Source organism: Cetorhinus maximus, chromosome 1 (assembly GCF_964194155.1).
Source record: "Cetorhinus maximus chromosome 1, sCetMax3.hap1.1, whole genome shotgun sequence".
Taxonomy (NCBI): Eukaryota; Metazoa; Chordata; class Chondrichthyes; order Lamniformes; family Cetorhinidae; genus Cetorhinus; species Cetorhinus maximus.
Window position 1 is genome coordinate 69,488,318 of NC_135879.1, and position 16,838 is coordinate 69,505,155.

General features: G+C 45.0%; 1 protein-coding gene across 5 annotated transcripts in view; it reads left to right on the forward strand.

The window, feature by feature from the left end:
• afap1 (actin filament associated protein 1) overlaps positions 1-16,838 on the forward strand; it is a 284,152-nt gene that overhangs the window by 240,538 nt on the left and 26,776 nt on the right. For 4 of the 5 annotated variants that reach the window (XM_078542197.1, XM_078542224.1, XM_078542215.1 and 1 more), the window contains one exon: positions 1,691-1,808. In XM_078542197.1, coding sequence (XP_078398323.1) covers positions 1,691-1,808 — 118 coding nt within the window. Of the gene's footprint in view, positions 1-1,690; positions 1,809-3,077; positions 3,084-5,013; positions 5,284-16,838 lie in introns of all 5 variants that reach the window. The other variant, XM_078542234.1, reaches the window with a different exon arrangement.

A 16,838-nucleotide genomic window follows, 5' to 3' on the forward strand; every position in this document is an offset into this window, starting at 1 on the left:
TAAATAGATCTGTTTAAAACATTTGTGTGAGTAATGTATTTAATTACACAGAATGGCAGTAAGAATTATGGAGCTCCCTTGGAGATGGTATTCCAGGAATTAAAGGCTTCAGTTGTGTGAAGAAACTAGAGAAACTGGCACGTTAAGGGGAGATGTAACAGAGGTGTTTAAAATTATGAGGGGTTTTGAAACAGTAAGTAAAGGGAATCTGTCTCCACTGGCAGTGGGTTGGTAATGAGGACACAGATTTAAGATAATTGACAAAAAAAACCAGAAGGGAGATGAGAACTTATTTTGCAGTGAGTTGTGATGATCTGAAATGCACTGCTCAAAAGGATGGTTGAAGCAGATTCAGTGGTAACTTTTAAAAGAGAATTAGATATTTGTAAAGGAAAAAGGTTGTTGGGCTATGGAATAAGAGTGGGAAAGTTGGACTAATTGAATAGCTGTTACAAAGAGTTGGCACAAGCGCAGTGGGCCAACTGGCCTCCTTCACTGCTATGATTCTATAGATAGCTTTTAAGCATTGTAATCCATTAGTTATAAATTATTTTGCACAAGCAAGTACAAAACACAGAATAGCTGTTAGCAAAGCAAATAACTGTTTGAATTTAAGACTGAACTGATTAAGCAAAAGCAGAATTTTATTTTGACTTTTTACTGAATTTATATTTCATAGTATGCAGCACATCTATAACAAGGAATTAATAAAGTACTCATGCAGCAAGTAATATATCAGCTGTACAAAGGTACTAATCTTAACAGTGCAATATTACACATTGGAGCTGAAATATATTATGCTACTGTGTAGTCAGATGCTGGTTTCCATCTGTGATTCCTCACAAAATGAGTTCTCTATTTAACAATATCAGTGGGAGTGCAGGCAAAACTCCTTACAGTAGGAAAATATGGATTGAGAATTACCCCAGCCCACTTTCATCTACTTCCTAGCTCAGTTCACAGAAGCAATAGTAGAACAGTGAAGGAAAGTCACTTATCTCTCTACTCTGCCACACTTAGTACAGACCAGGAGAAAAATAGATGTGTACCATCAAAAAGCAAAAAAATCCTTACCAGTGCTCAGGGTAAGAGTGTTCTCGCAGTTTTAGTGCTGAGTTGCACCTGCCAGCAACTTCTTTAGCTGATTCCAGAGAGCAATTCGAGGAGAATCTTTGGTTTTGTTACCAATGGCAGGTGCCTGCATCATTAGTGATGCATCTCCAATGCCCACAGATCAGAAGAAGCCAATATTTCTGGCACAGGGTGCCTGCTCTGAGGTTCCAGGAGATTCCCCAAATACATGTTTGAGTCTGGCCCATTCACTTCCTTTATGAAAGATATAAACTGGGAAAAATTTCTAAATCTTTGGTAGACCACACTTGCATCAGCTAAGAGACAAGCATACCTTATTTTACGAGATATGCTATCACCTGGTAGGTGTCCAGTCCTGGGAGACCCACTTCCTTGGCCATACCGCCTCTGTATCCTATGTCCTCCAGCCTGCGCCCTGCCCAAGGCTCCATGGAAACTGGCAGGGAAGACCGGGATCCAGAATATCCTGGTTCCAACCTAATCTCTGGTCTTTCTGTCGCACTCCTGGTTGATTTACTCCAAAAGGACCATTAATTTTCATCACAAAATGCTTAATATACATAGTCATCATTGGCCAATGTTTATTTTTATTTTTCAGTTTATTACACAGACGGTCGATATCTCCAAATAGATATGGTGGCAACATGCCTAATGGATACGCATGTCCTCGTGGAGTCTCTCTTCATTATGATGATGTACCTTGCCTAAATGGAACAGTAAGGCATTTGAATTAGCAGTCTTTTATAAAAATATCAGAAAGAAACCAGTTCTGTCAGGGAAATACAATGGCACTGGAAAACAGTAGAAGTTCAATAATGTGGCTGAGACTTTCTCTTCTCTGATGCAGGGGATTGCCATTAACCTAGCAGAGCTTAAAATAATGTGATGAGGAGAACTCTTGCAATTTGCTTTATGTAACAATTTATGTAACTCGCCTCCTGACTCCCCAAAGCCTACCCACCATCTACAAGGCACAAGTCAGGAGTGTGTTGGAAAACTCTCCATTTGCCTAGATGAATGCAGCTCCAACCAACACTCAAGAAACTTGACACCATCCAGGACAAAGCAGCCTGCTTGATTGGCACCCCATCCACCACTGTAAACATTCACTCCATCCACTACCGGTGCACTGTGGCAGCCATGTGTGCCATCTACAAGATGCACTGCAGCAACTCATCAAGGCTCTTTCAACAGCACCTTCCAAACCTGCGACCTCTATCACCTAGAAGGACAGGGGCAGCAGAGGCTCACAAACACCATCACATTCAAGTTCCCCTCCAAGCCAAACACCATCCTGACTTGGAATTATATTGCCATTCGTTCACTGTTGCTGGGTCAAAATCCTGGAAATCCCTTCCTAACAGCACTGTGGGTGTACCTACACCACATGGACTGCACCGGTCCAAGAGGATGGCTCACCACCACCTTCTCAAGGGCAGTTAGGAATGGGCAACAAATGCTGATTTTTGCTCCCAGTTCGGGAGCGCAGGGTCAGGAGAATTTCTGGCTCCATGAACCCGACTCCTGAAAAACTGCCCTAGAAGTTCCAATTTTCATTCAGACAGGTGGGGTGTAATGGGAGGTGGCTCCGCCGCCTTTGGAAGCAGCACAAGGGCTACTAGGTGTAGAGGCGGGCAGAGCAAAAGGCCGACCTCGATGATCCCGCACTTTGTCCCAGCATAAAAGAAGCAACAAAACAAAAAAGAACCCTCTAGCTCTCACCCCCCCCCCCCCACCAAACACTCCCTATGCCTCATCCATGCCAACCTATGACTCCCACCCATCCACCCCCATGGTACCACATACCCTCCTTGCCAACCTATGCTGCTCTACCAAACCCCATGGCCCTTTATAGCTCCATGCCAACTTAGTACCAACACATGCCCACACCCCCCACCCTTTTCCCTTACACCCTCCATGCCAACTCATCCGTTATTCACCATGGGCAGACTTCAGGACCTATGCTGAGATGAAATTAAATAAAGTTCGAAGTATCTATTGATGAATTCACTATTTCAAAAAAGATTTCTCATTGATAAAAACCCATTCACTACATTTAAATTCCTTCAACTACTAAATCCCTAATAAAAGACAAGCATGTGTATTTCTCAGCCCCACATCAAAAACTTTCTGAGCACTTGGAGCTGTCAGTCAAACTGTGAACTGAAAGGCACCCCACTGTGATAATGATATGTTATGAAATCAGTCATGCAGCACAAATTCTTTAATGGTAACCCTCAGGCTTGTGTCATAGAGTGAAATAGCAAGCACTGTTTTTTTAACCAGCAGGTTGTTTTTTAGAAACAATTTAAAGGCCAGGCCATTTAAATCTCTTGACAGCTTGACAGTTCCAATGAGCTTTGACAGCTCCCTTGACAGCTCCCTTCACTGCTTCCTTGACAGTTCCAATGAGCTTGATGGTTCCACTGAGTTCATCAACTTTTTATGCACTTTCATGTCTATTTCAATAATCCCAAAGGACCCCTCTCCCAAAGGCGTCCCTGGACCTATCCGAAAGAGTCGCCTACTTCTCCAAAGAATGCCACTACGTTTAGACTTGTCCTGTTAGGTCTAAAATACGCAAGTTGTGTTTCGGACTGCCCACTAGCCAAAATTGGATCGGATTGAAGGCATCTCCAATTTAACATGTGCAGCTGCTGTGCAAAGTAACCACTGATGTGTAAAGTAAACCTGCCCCTCTTCACCCCCGGCAAAAATGGTGGGGGCTGGGTTCAATGCAGGGCTTTGGGTTCAAGCCTCCAGCGCCATTTTCGCTATGACAGACAGCCTCTCCGTCTGTGTGAAAATTCAGACCATAGTTTGCCATTAACCTCAGCAAAGAGTTCAATCACACCATAAACTAAGAGGGTAATATTGGTTAATCATGAATACAGGCTAATTAGTTATTGCCAACACTTGGTTAATACAATGCACTGAATCACTGGAAAGCCTACCGTGATTTTGCGATTACAAAGATGAGCAAAATAGTTGGCACAACTATTGAGAGCAGTAAGGCTTTTTACCTTACAGTTGTGTATTGAAATCATTATGAGGAATTTATATCCCTTAATCTTATAGTATAGTGGCTCTCTGTGAACCATCTGAATTGAACTGACAGTTGTGGAGTATTTTAAACAGCACACCGGTTGATAATGTCATCTGTCTCTCTAGCATTTTATGCTTCAGTTATTCTTGGAGATGGCACAGCAGCATTCAGAATCAAATTTTTGACAATGTAATATAAACTTGAACAAAAACAGAATTACCTGGAAAAACTCAGCTGTGTTTTTGTTTTTGTTTTGTTTTGTTTCTGTTTTAATTCTGTTTTTGTTTTGGATTTCCAGCATCCGCAGTACTTTTTTGTTTTTTATCTCTGTAATATAAACTTGGGTGTTTTTAGTGCAATCATTCTGAACTACATTTGTTATTTTGTGCTGTTACTGGAGGGAGGAGGGAATGTTCCTTTAACATTTGTACAATGAACAAACATTCTTCCCCAGTGCAATGGTCTTTATACATTCAAAGCCATCTAAAAAACATTCTTTAAGTCTCATGGATCTAAATTTGAATTCAACCCCAGGAGTTTCCTCAGCACTGAGTCAAGTAGGTTTTTACCGTTACATTTCTGAAAATTAATTTCAACACTGATTACACAGCTGGAATTGTGCCCAAACTTTATTTTGATAAAATGTTACATTTCACCTCATGATGCAAGGCATGAATCACAAAGAAATAGCTTCATGTATTATGCTAATAGGGTATAGGGTGCAGAAAGGACGTCAGCCTGGTTCTTTTAGTGTTCTGTATTTTGGCTATATTTACAGCACTGCTATATCTTTTTTGCCAATTTGTAGGCGTTGCATTTAGTCTGCATGTCATTGCTTCTAACAGCTGAAGCTTGTTCTATATTGTATGTCACAGGAACAAGAGGTTTTTACTACTAACGCTAATACGCTCTGGTATGAGGAAGTTCACGGTGACAGCACTGACCTGTACGACAACGTTCCACCACCAAAACCAATTGCCCGCAAATCGCAACCACTTGGGGTCCAGAGTAGGCTTTCCGCTGAGAAACTGTCTTCTAAAAATAACAAAACTCATGCTTCTTCACCTCTGTCTTCCACGCGGTCTATGACTAATAAAACTAACACCTCTGCTGCAGAAAAGGGAGCAGTCAAAACAGCCTCACAGGTACTTTGGTAATCCACCAATTATATGATTACATTCATTTACTATGTGACATTCTTATGTTTATGTATTTCCAAAAACATAACAGTGCCCTTTTCCCAGGCAGAGTAAGTATTTAACCATCCAAGTTTTTAAATAGGCATTTTCAGCCTGTTTGCAGTGTTAACTATACTAAAAACTTTGAGGGTAAATTCCAGAGAAGGTTCTTTTGCTTGTTTATCATAACTTGGACAAAAGAGCTGAGGAATCCCTGGAAAAACAGTATAAAAGGCAATTATGCCAGTCATCTGGTAGTTACATGACTCTTCTACTGAATTTACAACAGGCAAGTGGGAGTTCTCCCACAGAAATTCATCCGCGATCTATGTAAATGAGCATTTTAGATGTTAAGAAAATGGTTTGGTATAGCGTTTACCATAATTTTAAAGTTTTATAGAACTTTAGTAGCTCTTTTGGGAACTGGAAGTTCAAATCATTCCAACTTCATTGCCCTTGGGATTTTATGGTTCTGTTTCCAGAGTGAGGCAACTACTTTGAATAATCTCCAGTTACACGGTATGTAGCCATATGTCTTCTTGTGAATTGGAAACTGATTCAATTTATTACAGAACTCTATTCTGAAGTAGAATTAAAGCAAAGAGAGCCATCTGCTGGATTTCTACCTACCCTACAACAATGTCTGGCATTTGTTCGCCACCCACCTACAACTAAGATTTCCTGTCAACCATGAGAAGACATAAATCGCAGGGATGTTGTCCTTTTTAAGACATTCACGCAATGCATATCATTCTTAGTTATACAATGGGTGGAATCGTCTGGTCCTGTTGGCGGCAGGCATCATGGCCGGCATGAGCAGACAATATGGCAAGAAGGCCAGAAATTGGTTTTACGCTGTCATGAAGCCAGATGCTGATCATCTGCTCCACCCTTCAGTGGCGGGTCGCGTCTCCCGCCACCACACATCAGGTATCTAACTTCAGTACTTTAGCATTTCATTATAAGTCCTGCTCGGTGGAATCATCCCCCCACGTCAAATTTACTGCCCACTTCAGCGTGACTTCAGAATGGTGTACTTCATGACTGCCTTTAAAACGCATGCACCTGGTGACCTGAACTTTGAGAGGAACTCAGAGGTGAGTGCACACAACCTTGCACAGCGCTCATGAGCATCGCCCATAGGACATCAAGGAAGATAAATTCGGCAGGGGTGGGGTGGCGGTTGCACAGGCAAGTCGCATTTTCCCAGCTGGCTTTTAGTGCAGCGCTAGGGCCAGGTGAGGTGCGGGGAGTGGGGGAAGGGGGTTGAGGGGGCATGCAAGGCAGCACAGACTGAAGGATGTACACAAGCACATGGCGGGTGGTGGCAGGAGGGGGGTGGTGGGGGTAGGGAGGGCGAGGAAAGTGGCCGCGCACTTGGAGAAGCTTGTCAAAAGTGAGCATTATTCCGCAGCTTGAGACCGTTCAGCTGCAGCTCCATTGACATGTTTGGAGTCAGGTCTCTGAAGCTTTTCTGCCCTCTCAAGCAACACAACAGCATGAAAGTGCCACCAAATGCTCCAGAACCTTTCACCCCTCGGGTACAGGCTGCAAATTAATGTACGTTTTAGGGGGCAGCAGAACAATTGGCCGACTGGACAAGTTGTAGAATCCCCTTGTGAAAGGTGGCCATCGTGCAGTCACTGGTGGAGATGCTCACAGCCACTTGCAATGGATTTATTAATGTTTGAACCAGTATTCCTCATGGTTCAAGCTAACAGTGCAGCCTTGCAGTGTGGGTTAGGAGAATGCCTGTGCCTGAGCTGAGAGCACAGCATGCAGTCCAGTGGGTGAAGCTGCCACCAATCGGTCAAGTGGAGTGGGGCGAAGGTGGGTGGGGTTTTGGACAGCCAATGAGCACATTACACACTGGCCATCCATGTGGTGGCCAGCACTCTCCTGCACACATGAAGGAGCCTTCAGAATAGACAAAGAGAGGTTCTTAGTACAAAAATGCTAACCCACGCGTTTCTATCTTTGATCCTGCAGGAAGATAACATCAGGATCATGGAGCCTGGTGATTTAGCGGTTATGCCTCATTGGCTTACAGGGAGCAGAGAAGAAGAAGAAGAGAGCGGCGGAGGTGCCTGGCTCGGCAAAGGGAGGAGCACCTCCCTCAAGATGAAGGTGCAGCAGGACCTGCTGGGTACGCAGCTGAAGATCCACAATGAGCCGTCGCTTATAGGTGCCTTGCTAGACCCAGGGTCTATAGATGGTGCTTGTCATTCCTGCAGATGACTGATAACCAGTGTCGCCGAAGACTGCGCATGTCTAGGGAACTGGTCAGTCACGTATGACACCTGCTGCAGGATTTGGTGCCACGGGGTAATGGAGGGCATTCACTGCCAGCGGCCATGAAAGCGATCATGGCACTCAATTTTTATCCCAGTGGCTCCTTCCAGGGCTCTACAGGTGACTTGTGCGGGATCTTGCAAGCCTTCATGGACAAGTATATCGAAGAATTCACGGATGCCATCTTTGCAAAGTCACAGGACTTTGTGCATTTCAACTGGGATCAGGAAAGCCAGGAAGCAAGAGCATTGAGATTTGCGCAGATCTCTGGTTTTCCACAGGTGCAGAGTGCGATCGACTACATTCAGTTGGCACTTAGATTTTCGTGGCAACAAGCAGTTAACTACAAGGGCTTCCACTCACTGAATGTGCAGCCGATGAGCAACCACCACAAACGCATCCTGCAGGCCTGCACACAATTCCAGGGGACCGTCCACAACTCCTACATCCTTAGCGAGTCTCATTTTCCAGGGTCCAGAGAGGCTGCAGTGTTGGCTGCGTGGGGACAAGGGCTACCCACAGATGATATGGCTGATGACACCCGTGCGGTAGCCTCAGACTGCAGCAGAGTGATGGTACGACGAGGCTCATACCACGACCCGGACTTTGGTGGAGCAAATGATAGGCATTTGAAAAATGATGTTCTGGCGCCTCAGCAGGTCAGGTGAAGCACTGCATTACAGTCCCCAGAGGCTGTCATGCATCATCGTAGCTACATGTTGCAGTAGGCTGAGGAGGAGATGGAAGAGTGGCAAGTATCCTCTGCTGAGGAGGACGTTGAAGGAGTTGACAATGATGAGGTCCTCGAAGGCGAGGATGCTGGCGATGAGGCCATCCCACTGGCCAGATGAGGCAGGGGTGCTCAAGAGGCCCTCATAGCTGCAAGATTTGTAGAGGATGATGACGAGTTGCAGTGAGGACAGTCCTGACATTCTCACATTGCATCTGTGAACATTTGACTCCTGTGTGGCTGATGACAGCGCACATACCCTCAGTGCTCAGGCTCTTGTCATGGAGACGCAACAGAGGCCCTAATAGTCTCTAGATTCCAGGAGGATAATGACGACATGCAATGAGGACACTCCATAAATCTTCACATTGCCTCTGTGAATGTCTGACTCCTGTCTGGCCGAGGACAGCTCGCTTGCGCTCTGTGATCAGGATCATATCATAGAGACACAGCTGTGAAACTTTAAATGCACCTGATCCTTTGTCCGCCTTCAGCGCCTGATCCATTCAGGAACACAGCATCACCGGTTACAGATGTTAAAGAGATGGGGGACCAGCCCCATCTCAAAGGTGCTGAGAGCACACGGAGAGAATGACAGAACTCTGTGACGCCTGCCCATGACTTTCTGGCAGCAAAGACAAGCACCATTGAGGTGCAGGGATCAATACTGTGTCCAGTGAGTGTGAGGCTGGACTATCATTTTGGTCTGAAGGTTACATACTGCACAGGGAAGAGGCCCTGGACATTCTTGGGAGTTTATTTACAATAGTGAACATTATGTACATCTGATTGACACCCGTGCCCAAGCTGTGCAGCTACATCTACTTAACTGCCCGGTGGGCACCGCGGGGACTGGGGTGTTTTGTTGACCCCTTTAATCACATCTTGGTTTGATGTTTGTAAGGTTCCTTTAAAGTTTTTCCTTGATTTTACAGCTGACCTGACTTAGGGGCTGTGCTTGATTTCTCCCCTGTTATTGTTAATTTAGTTAATTGTTTTAACTCTACAAGAGATACTTAACCTTCCTAACCCTTCCGCTATGTCTTGGTGCTCCCCTGACATCCACAGCAGAGGTGAAGGCAGCCTGTTGACTGCTACGCTTTGTTGCCTGATGATCTTGACGGGCGTCTCCTGGAGGGCCAAGACTTGGAGGGCCCCGGCCTGCTTTCGGGGTCCTGCTGTGAGCCAGCTTCACCCGCCTCGGCCTGTGGAGCTGGAGCTGCTGGGTTCACAGGAAGAGGGGATTTGGATTGGCCGGACATTCCCAGAGTCACCTATGTGGGTGGCCCTGGGGTGTCGAGCTGCTGGTCCTCCTCCCTATGGGTGCCTAACAGCCCCTTGAGGAGAAGGAGAAGCTGGAGTGAGATTGAGTTGCCCCGCACCCCTCTCGCATTGACACTGTTGGAGGCCAACTATGGCATCAGCGATGGAGTTCAACCCATGCAACAGCGCAGCACCATGGGTCTCCATGATGGCACCATCCTGCCAGTGTTGATCTCGATGCATTGGCATGCTGGTGCTATCACCTCGAACTGAAGGCGGACAGACTCCTCCATCGTGCTTTGCAATCTGAAGGGTGCATCAGACGTCCCTTCCTGATGTTCCCATGATTGTCTTTGCAGCTCCACCAACTGACTGAGCACCAAGTCCAGAGGTTCCTCATCTGATTTGGACTCAGCAGATTCCTTGCCTCCAGCAGTCCTCCGAGTGCCAGCAACCAAAGATGTCCCTGCCTCTGCCTGCTGTGGAACAGATTGTGTAGTGTGCTCACCAGATTTTGATCCCGAGCCTGCTCTACATCTAGGTCCCACCGAAGTGTGTGTTACTGCACTGGTGGAGGATGTGGCTGAGCGCTGTGATGGGTCTTCAATGGCGCTGCCCTCAGGGTCCTCATCCGAGGTGCTCTTGGTGCTGGGGTCGGGGTCACGGTTGCCTGAGGGTGAAGTGTCAGATGTGCCTAGGAGAGAAAGTGGAAATTCGTGAGTGCTTGGCGGCTGCGTTGAGCACAGAACAGTGGACTCATAGTAGCGTTGAGAGAGGGATGATGTGGTGCAGGATCCTCACGTGGGTGTTCTCCCCCGACTTCACCTTTGCCACAGGAACAGTCAACTCCAACTTGCGACTGTTGAACAGAGTGAGGACCTTGATGCCTGGCATTCCACCCCAGGTCTGGGACCGCTCCTGGTGATTGTGCGAGGTCTTGTCCTGCATAAAGTCAGATGGAGAGAGTGTGAGCAAGACGCTTGCCAGGCCAAATGAGAAGGGTGCCAGGTATGAGTGGAACCATGGACGGGAGGAGGAGATGAGGCCAGATAGAGATGTGAGGGTGTATGTGAGAGAGTGAGTGGTGATGTCCCTTGAGCTGGCAGTGAGTGAGATGCCAGTGAATGTGTGATGGGCTTGTGAGTAGGGCTTGTGAGTAGGTGAGTTTAGAGTGATGAGATGGTTGACCTACCCTGGCGGCACGGATGAGATCAATTATTCGTTTCCTGCACTGACCTCTTGTGTGCAGCGTTGGCACTGACCACCTCTGCCGCTGCTTCCCAAGCCAGAGTGTTGAGACTGATGGGCCTCCTGCGGCCAGAGCGGGGGTAGAGGACTTTGCAGCAGCCTCCACAGCGTCCAGAAGGTGTCGCAGGCGTGCTGCAATCTTCCTGGTTTTTGGGGCCATGTCTTCAGCAGAGCATTGAGAAGTGTGCGCATGGCTGCATTTTAAATATGGTGCCTGGCATGAGGAAGCGGCAAGGTAATGGCATGGTGGGCCAACCGGAGGCCTGCCGACAGTGATCCAGCATGTTTCCTGTGGTTGCGTAATTTATGAGGCAGGAAGGAGACAATATGGCGAGAAAAACTGCCATTGCAGCCAGCAGGTAAAATGACTTTTTCATGCCCACTCCCGCACTTAGTGCAAATCTGGGACAATCCACCCAATGTCTCCCCACCCACTTTGCTTTAAATAAGGCCTTATCCTGGGTCATTGCCTCAACTCTTTTTCTTTCATTCTCAGCAGCAGTTTTCTCTGACTCCCACATCACAAGAAGTGCAGGTTGATTTTTATGGCCTCCATTGGGCAGGAACAGGGTGGTACCACTCTGAAAATCCATGGAGCAAAACTTAATATCCTGTTTCCACTCCCAGTCACCCGCTACCAGTTTGTCTGGAGTCTTCACAAGGATGGAGTGGGCATCCATTTATTTTAGGCTGGAATCTATTTATAAGATGCATATTTGGGCCCTATAATGGACATAGGACCTTAAGGCAGTTTGGAGGTGTCAGTGAATGGAGCACATGCTGTGCACACTCCGCCCATTGGTATAAGGTGCAGAGCGTGCACAGGTTGCCTGCCAATGATGATGTCATTCCCACTGACTCGGAATTGGGGCATGGAAATAAGACCTAGAAGTTAAAAACATCCAGGCTTCATGCTCTGGAACACCAGACTGTTCACCTACTCAGGTCCTTCAACCCTAATGCTCAGCCTGAGTTAAAATCGTCCCTTTACAGAAAACCCTCTACTAGTGGAATTCTCGTTTATGAAAAAGGCCAAGCACCACAGCATATGTTTTATTCATAGAAATGAGCATTCATGGAATTTGAGCAGAATATTTTATCCAGAATCTGCATGTAATATTTTCTGATGGCAGGTGACCATTTGGCTATTATCAGAGTCACCTCCACTAGATTAGATAGCAGAATGGGGAAGATTGTCAGATCATGGTGGCTGCATCTAACATGATGCTGTCAAAGGACAACATTCTAGGAAGAGGAAAAACATCATCTTACGCTGGAAATTTATCATTCCTCTATGGCTAGATATTGTGACAATATTCAACAGTGAAATTTCTCATATCAGCAGCAACAGATTACTACATGGTTTCATGTAGTCGTTGTTTTCAAAATAATGAGTAATTTCTGTTAACCAAATCTAGCGGTGTTCCTTAAGCAATTTGTCTTGCTTTCTCTTTCGTTTTACAAGAAACATAACATTATTTGAATAGTGATGTCTTTCCCGAAAGTAAAATTCAAAGTCAAACTGAATATGACTGAATCAAATACAGCTATTGAACTCTCCTGCAAGATGGTGAGTGTAGAGTCTGACTCAGGGTTATACCAGTGTTACCTTAATGCAGAATCCAAAGAAATTGGTTCAGATCAGCAAAATGTATAGTAGCAATCATCTTATTGCAATGTCTTACAGACTCCAGCCTTTATGTGAAAACATTCACTGTGAATTGCATCACCTGGAATTGGCAGTATGGTGTTGCCAGTTTTACATCAGTCTGGGTGATCAGAAAGTGACCGGAGGGTAAACTGATGAGGGACAGTAAATTTCTTTCAGCTTCTCAAGGTGCCAAGCGGTCCTGATAACAATGTCCAGACAAAAGACAAAGTCACACGAGTAGTATTTGTATGGTTGGGCAGCTGGGAGGAAGCCATACATCAGCAGCAGAAACTATTAGAAGAAATGCCCTTGTGAGGAAATTTGTGGGGAAACTTGTCAACTTCTGTCAAAGCATCCTGGGTCAAAATGAATCTTTTAAAAATAAACATCTGACCTCCTTCAATATTTCTTGTTGCCAACCAAAACATTCTTCAACTTCTGTGATTGCACGTTGAAATCAGTTATTGGGGAACTTCATTTCGGCAATGGTAATATGGCCAGAGAAGCCTATGTTCCCATTCTATAAAACCACATAATCCCACTTAGAACAAACCTGTTAGAAAAGGCAGTACACAATCCAGAAATAAAGACCTCAGACATGTATTATGGTTAGAAAGCAATCCCCATAAAACAGGAGAGACAAATCTGCAGGAGTAAGGGAGATTGTGAAGCCTTCCACCCAGTGAAAATGAGGCAGTAGCACCATGGAAATAGGAAACGGCGGGCTAATTTTCATCCCCAGGATCAGCTATGGGTGGGGCTGAAAATTAGCCCTACTGACCGGTGTGCCAGTCTCCTGGCTCCATCCTGCCTCCGGACCATTTTTGCGGGGGTGGGAAAGAGGCTGACTGGGATTTTCCAGTTGGCTTCCAGCTTCCTGCACTGTCAGGTGTACCTGGAGGTGGGCACCTACTGGCAGGTCAGGGTCAGGGGGGAAGCTCTTCATGCCAGCCTGGGTGCAAAAGCAGCCACAGACCATCTTGTACTTGCCCCTGCTCTGTCCCAATTTCTCTTTCCCACCCACAAAGGGAAAATCCAGCCCTAGATTCCCATGTTTCTACTGCTGAGTGCACCTTTTTAACATGCAAATTCTTTGTATTTAGCATTTGATGACTCAACTGGGTGGAGCATGTGTCATGCTCACTTCACCCAATATCAGCTGGCAGTCCAGCTCAAGAGGAGTCCAGAAGGTTAAGTTTTATTAAGCTTTGGGGAGCCAAGAAAAACAGGAATACTCCTCCAGCCACAGAAACAACCTGGGCCTCTGCAATAATATCTGAGGATTACTTGTTATGATCGCACAAGAAGTCAACAACACCCTTGACCAAGGTATATTCTTCAAGATCAACAGCACAGTTCCCCAATGAGCAATCCTCTATGGTGTACGCATCCACTAAGTTATTGCTCAAACTTGCATTGGGATCCTATTTATGTCTTAGAACCCAATTTGCAGATAGTAATGAGGTTCCCGCCTGATTCAGGCAAGAATCTGGGCAGCCTAGTTGGAAGCCCCAGGAAATATGACAACAGAGCAGGAATGGAGTGTCAAGTTCACCACAGCTATTTTAGCTCCAGTGGGCAGAGTTAAAGTAAGATCTGTTACATTACCAATCTCCTCTTCTCTCCTCTTACATATGACATAGTGCAGCTTAAGCTGAACTCCAAGTTGGACAGCTACAACACTCTGTATTGTTGGGTGGATGCTTTGAATTATATGGCAAATTTTCATAGGCCACATTCATTCACAATGTGGTGAGCAGTCTGATCTGAACAGTCGCATACTGGGCATACTTGAAATTCCATTTGTGGATGAGGTCTGATGTCCTTGCATGGAACCATTGATTTTTTTTGAGGGAGGTCAAACCCTGGAGGCTCTGCTGTTGTTGGATCACTCAGCAGATCTTTGTTAACAACGTTGGTGTCAGCCAGAGCTTGTGCCATTTGTCATTTTTGTCAAAATCTGCATTGCTCAAAGCATTTGCAAAGTTCCAGAAAGGTTTGCATTATTTGAGTCACACCTTCAGTAGATTCTGAAAGTCTTCATTATTGGCAGTTCTGGGCTAATAGTTAACTGCCAAGCATTGTTTGAAATTTAAACCAGGCAGCTTGACTCTAATTGGTCAAGGCATTGCCCTGAGGAACGAGTCAGCAAATGGCTGTCACTTATTTTGTTTAGCTGAAATAGGTGCAAGTTGTGTGCATGTCCTTTCTGTCTGCAAAGAACGGGGCCCTGTGTATTAATATCTTTTACTTCCAGTACACACAAACATGCCACACTGCGAGCCCGACGGACAATCTTAAATTGGTTGTCAGCGTAATTCTTAGCACATGAAGGATTATTTAGCAAATGTTGTCGATTTGCGGAATCGCACCTAATTTTGGACTCTGTGTTTTGAGTTTTGCAAGCATGGGCTGGTTGGGTACGGTCTGTGCCTTGTCCATTGTGAACAGCAGCTGGGACATGCTGTTTGATGCGATCCACCAGTCTTTGGGACATACGACCTATATACCTAGCATCATGTGACTGTCAGTCACCATCACTGGTACATTCTCCATGGCAACGCCTCTACCAATCAGACTCCACTTGCCAACAATCAGCACTCTCTTAACATACAGTATAAATTGTTGTTTTCCCCTTATATTGGTATTCTTGTGGTGTCCTGATGAGTGCAAGATGAAAAGCTTCAACATGTCTCTCTTTTCAGCAATACTCAAGTTCTGTACTACCAAACAACTACATGCTAAAATACTTGATCATCTTTTAAGTTTTCAATTTTAATAAAGCATCCAACCCAAAATGTTAACGTCTCTCTTTGCAGATTTTGATTCTCCTGATGCGTATTTTTGTTTTACATTAATTACACGTGTATCTCTTATCTCTAAATGCCCAGTGTGACATTTCAATATCTTTGATCTGTATCCTGAGTTTGATTTACTGCCTGACAAACTGGAGAAACCTCTGATGTTCTCCCCTTTACCTCTTGTTTGGGGTTCCAGGGTAGCTTTCCTGGCCTCCATCCACCATCACCACATCGGGTCTCACTGGCACTGCAAATATCGAATCATTGGACCTGCTGCCTCTTCATCAGTTTCTTTGGAAGGGGTGGACAAAGGCTCAATCCTTTTGAAGTATGAGCAGAAAATCCAGGATTAAATTAGAATCTGGTATATCCAAGCTCCCAGTCTATTTCTGACCCCTGCTGAAATTAAAGCCAGACCTGCAGGAACAGCTGAGCTAATAGAACCCCTGAGCTTTTTTCAAATGTACAAGATGGTGAATGAAGTGTGCTTCAGTGTCAAATTTGTCTTATTACACTTCAGTAAAGCCTCTTGGGATATTTAATTACTTTGTAAATGCAAGTAATTGTTGTTTAGAGGAAGATTGCAGAGACTTGCTCCAGACTCTCCTGGTGGTCAGAGATTGAACTGCACTGTAAATTTACATAAAGAATTAAATGAGAAACATTGACAAATCTATTTATAACAGTAAATGTCAACACAAAAGTGAGACCAAATATAGTGACAGTAGCTTTTTTTTAACCAAAAATGTACTTTTTTATAGAATTAATAAAAGTAGATTACATGACAGTTCAAAGTTGAATTTACATGAAGTGGAAACAAGATAAGTTTCTTTCAACATGTGGCACTTTGCGATGCCTCACTACACTTACAATTTCAGCTCATATTTACAGTATTTATTCCATGTCAAACATATAGCCCAAGGGCTTTTCCACAGTTTCCAGTCCCTCAGTATATTATGGCGGAAGGGCCTTGGACTATGGCTTTTCCCCGTTGCACCTTTGCAGCAGCTGCCCCAAGTTTTAGTGCGTCCATCAGCACATAGTGCTGGACCTTGGAATCTGCCAGTCTGCACCACTCAATCATCAACAGATCTTTGCCCTGGAAGACAAACAACTTTTGAGCAGACCAAAGAGTGTCTTTCATCAAGTTGGTGGTCCTCCAGTAGCAGTTGATGTTTATATTAAAAGTTAAGGGCAGATAGTGTGCGCCCTTCACACGTTTTTAATAGTGCATCGATAACTGACTTAGCTAACAATCACATTTTAGTGATCTTGCTTACACATCAGTTTCATTTTCTGAGTACACACCGGTGGTAGGGAACGTTCCTGCTACAGACATGTACTGGAAGAAAAAGGTCATTGCTTTGAGCCTGAAACCTGTGAACCACTGTTCAGAAATTCAGTTTCCTAATTAAAAAATCAGTTTCACAATGGTCAGATTCAAAGGAGTAAGGATGGCACTTTTTTTCCCTTAAAGGTCATCAGCAAACCAGCTGGATTTTTCAGACATGCCAATTGCTTCATGGCCACCATACTG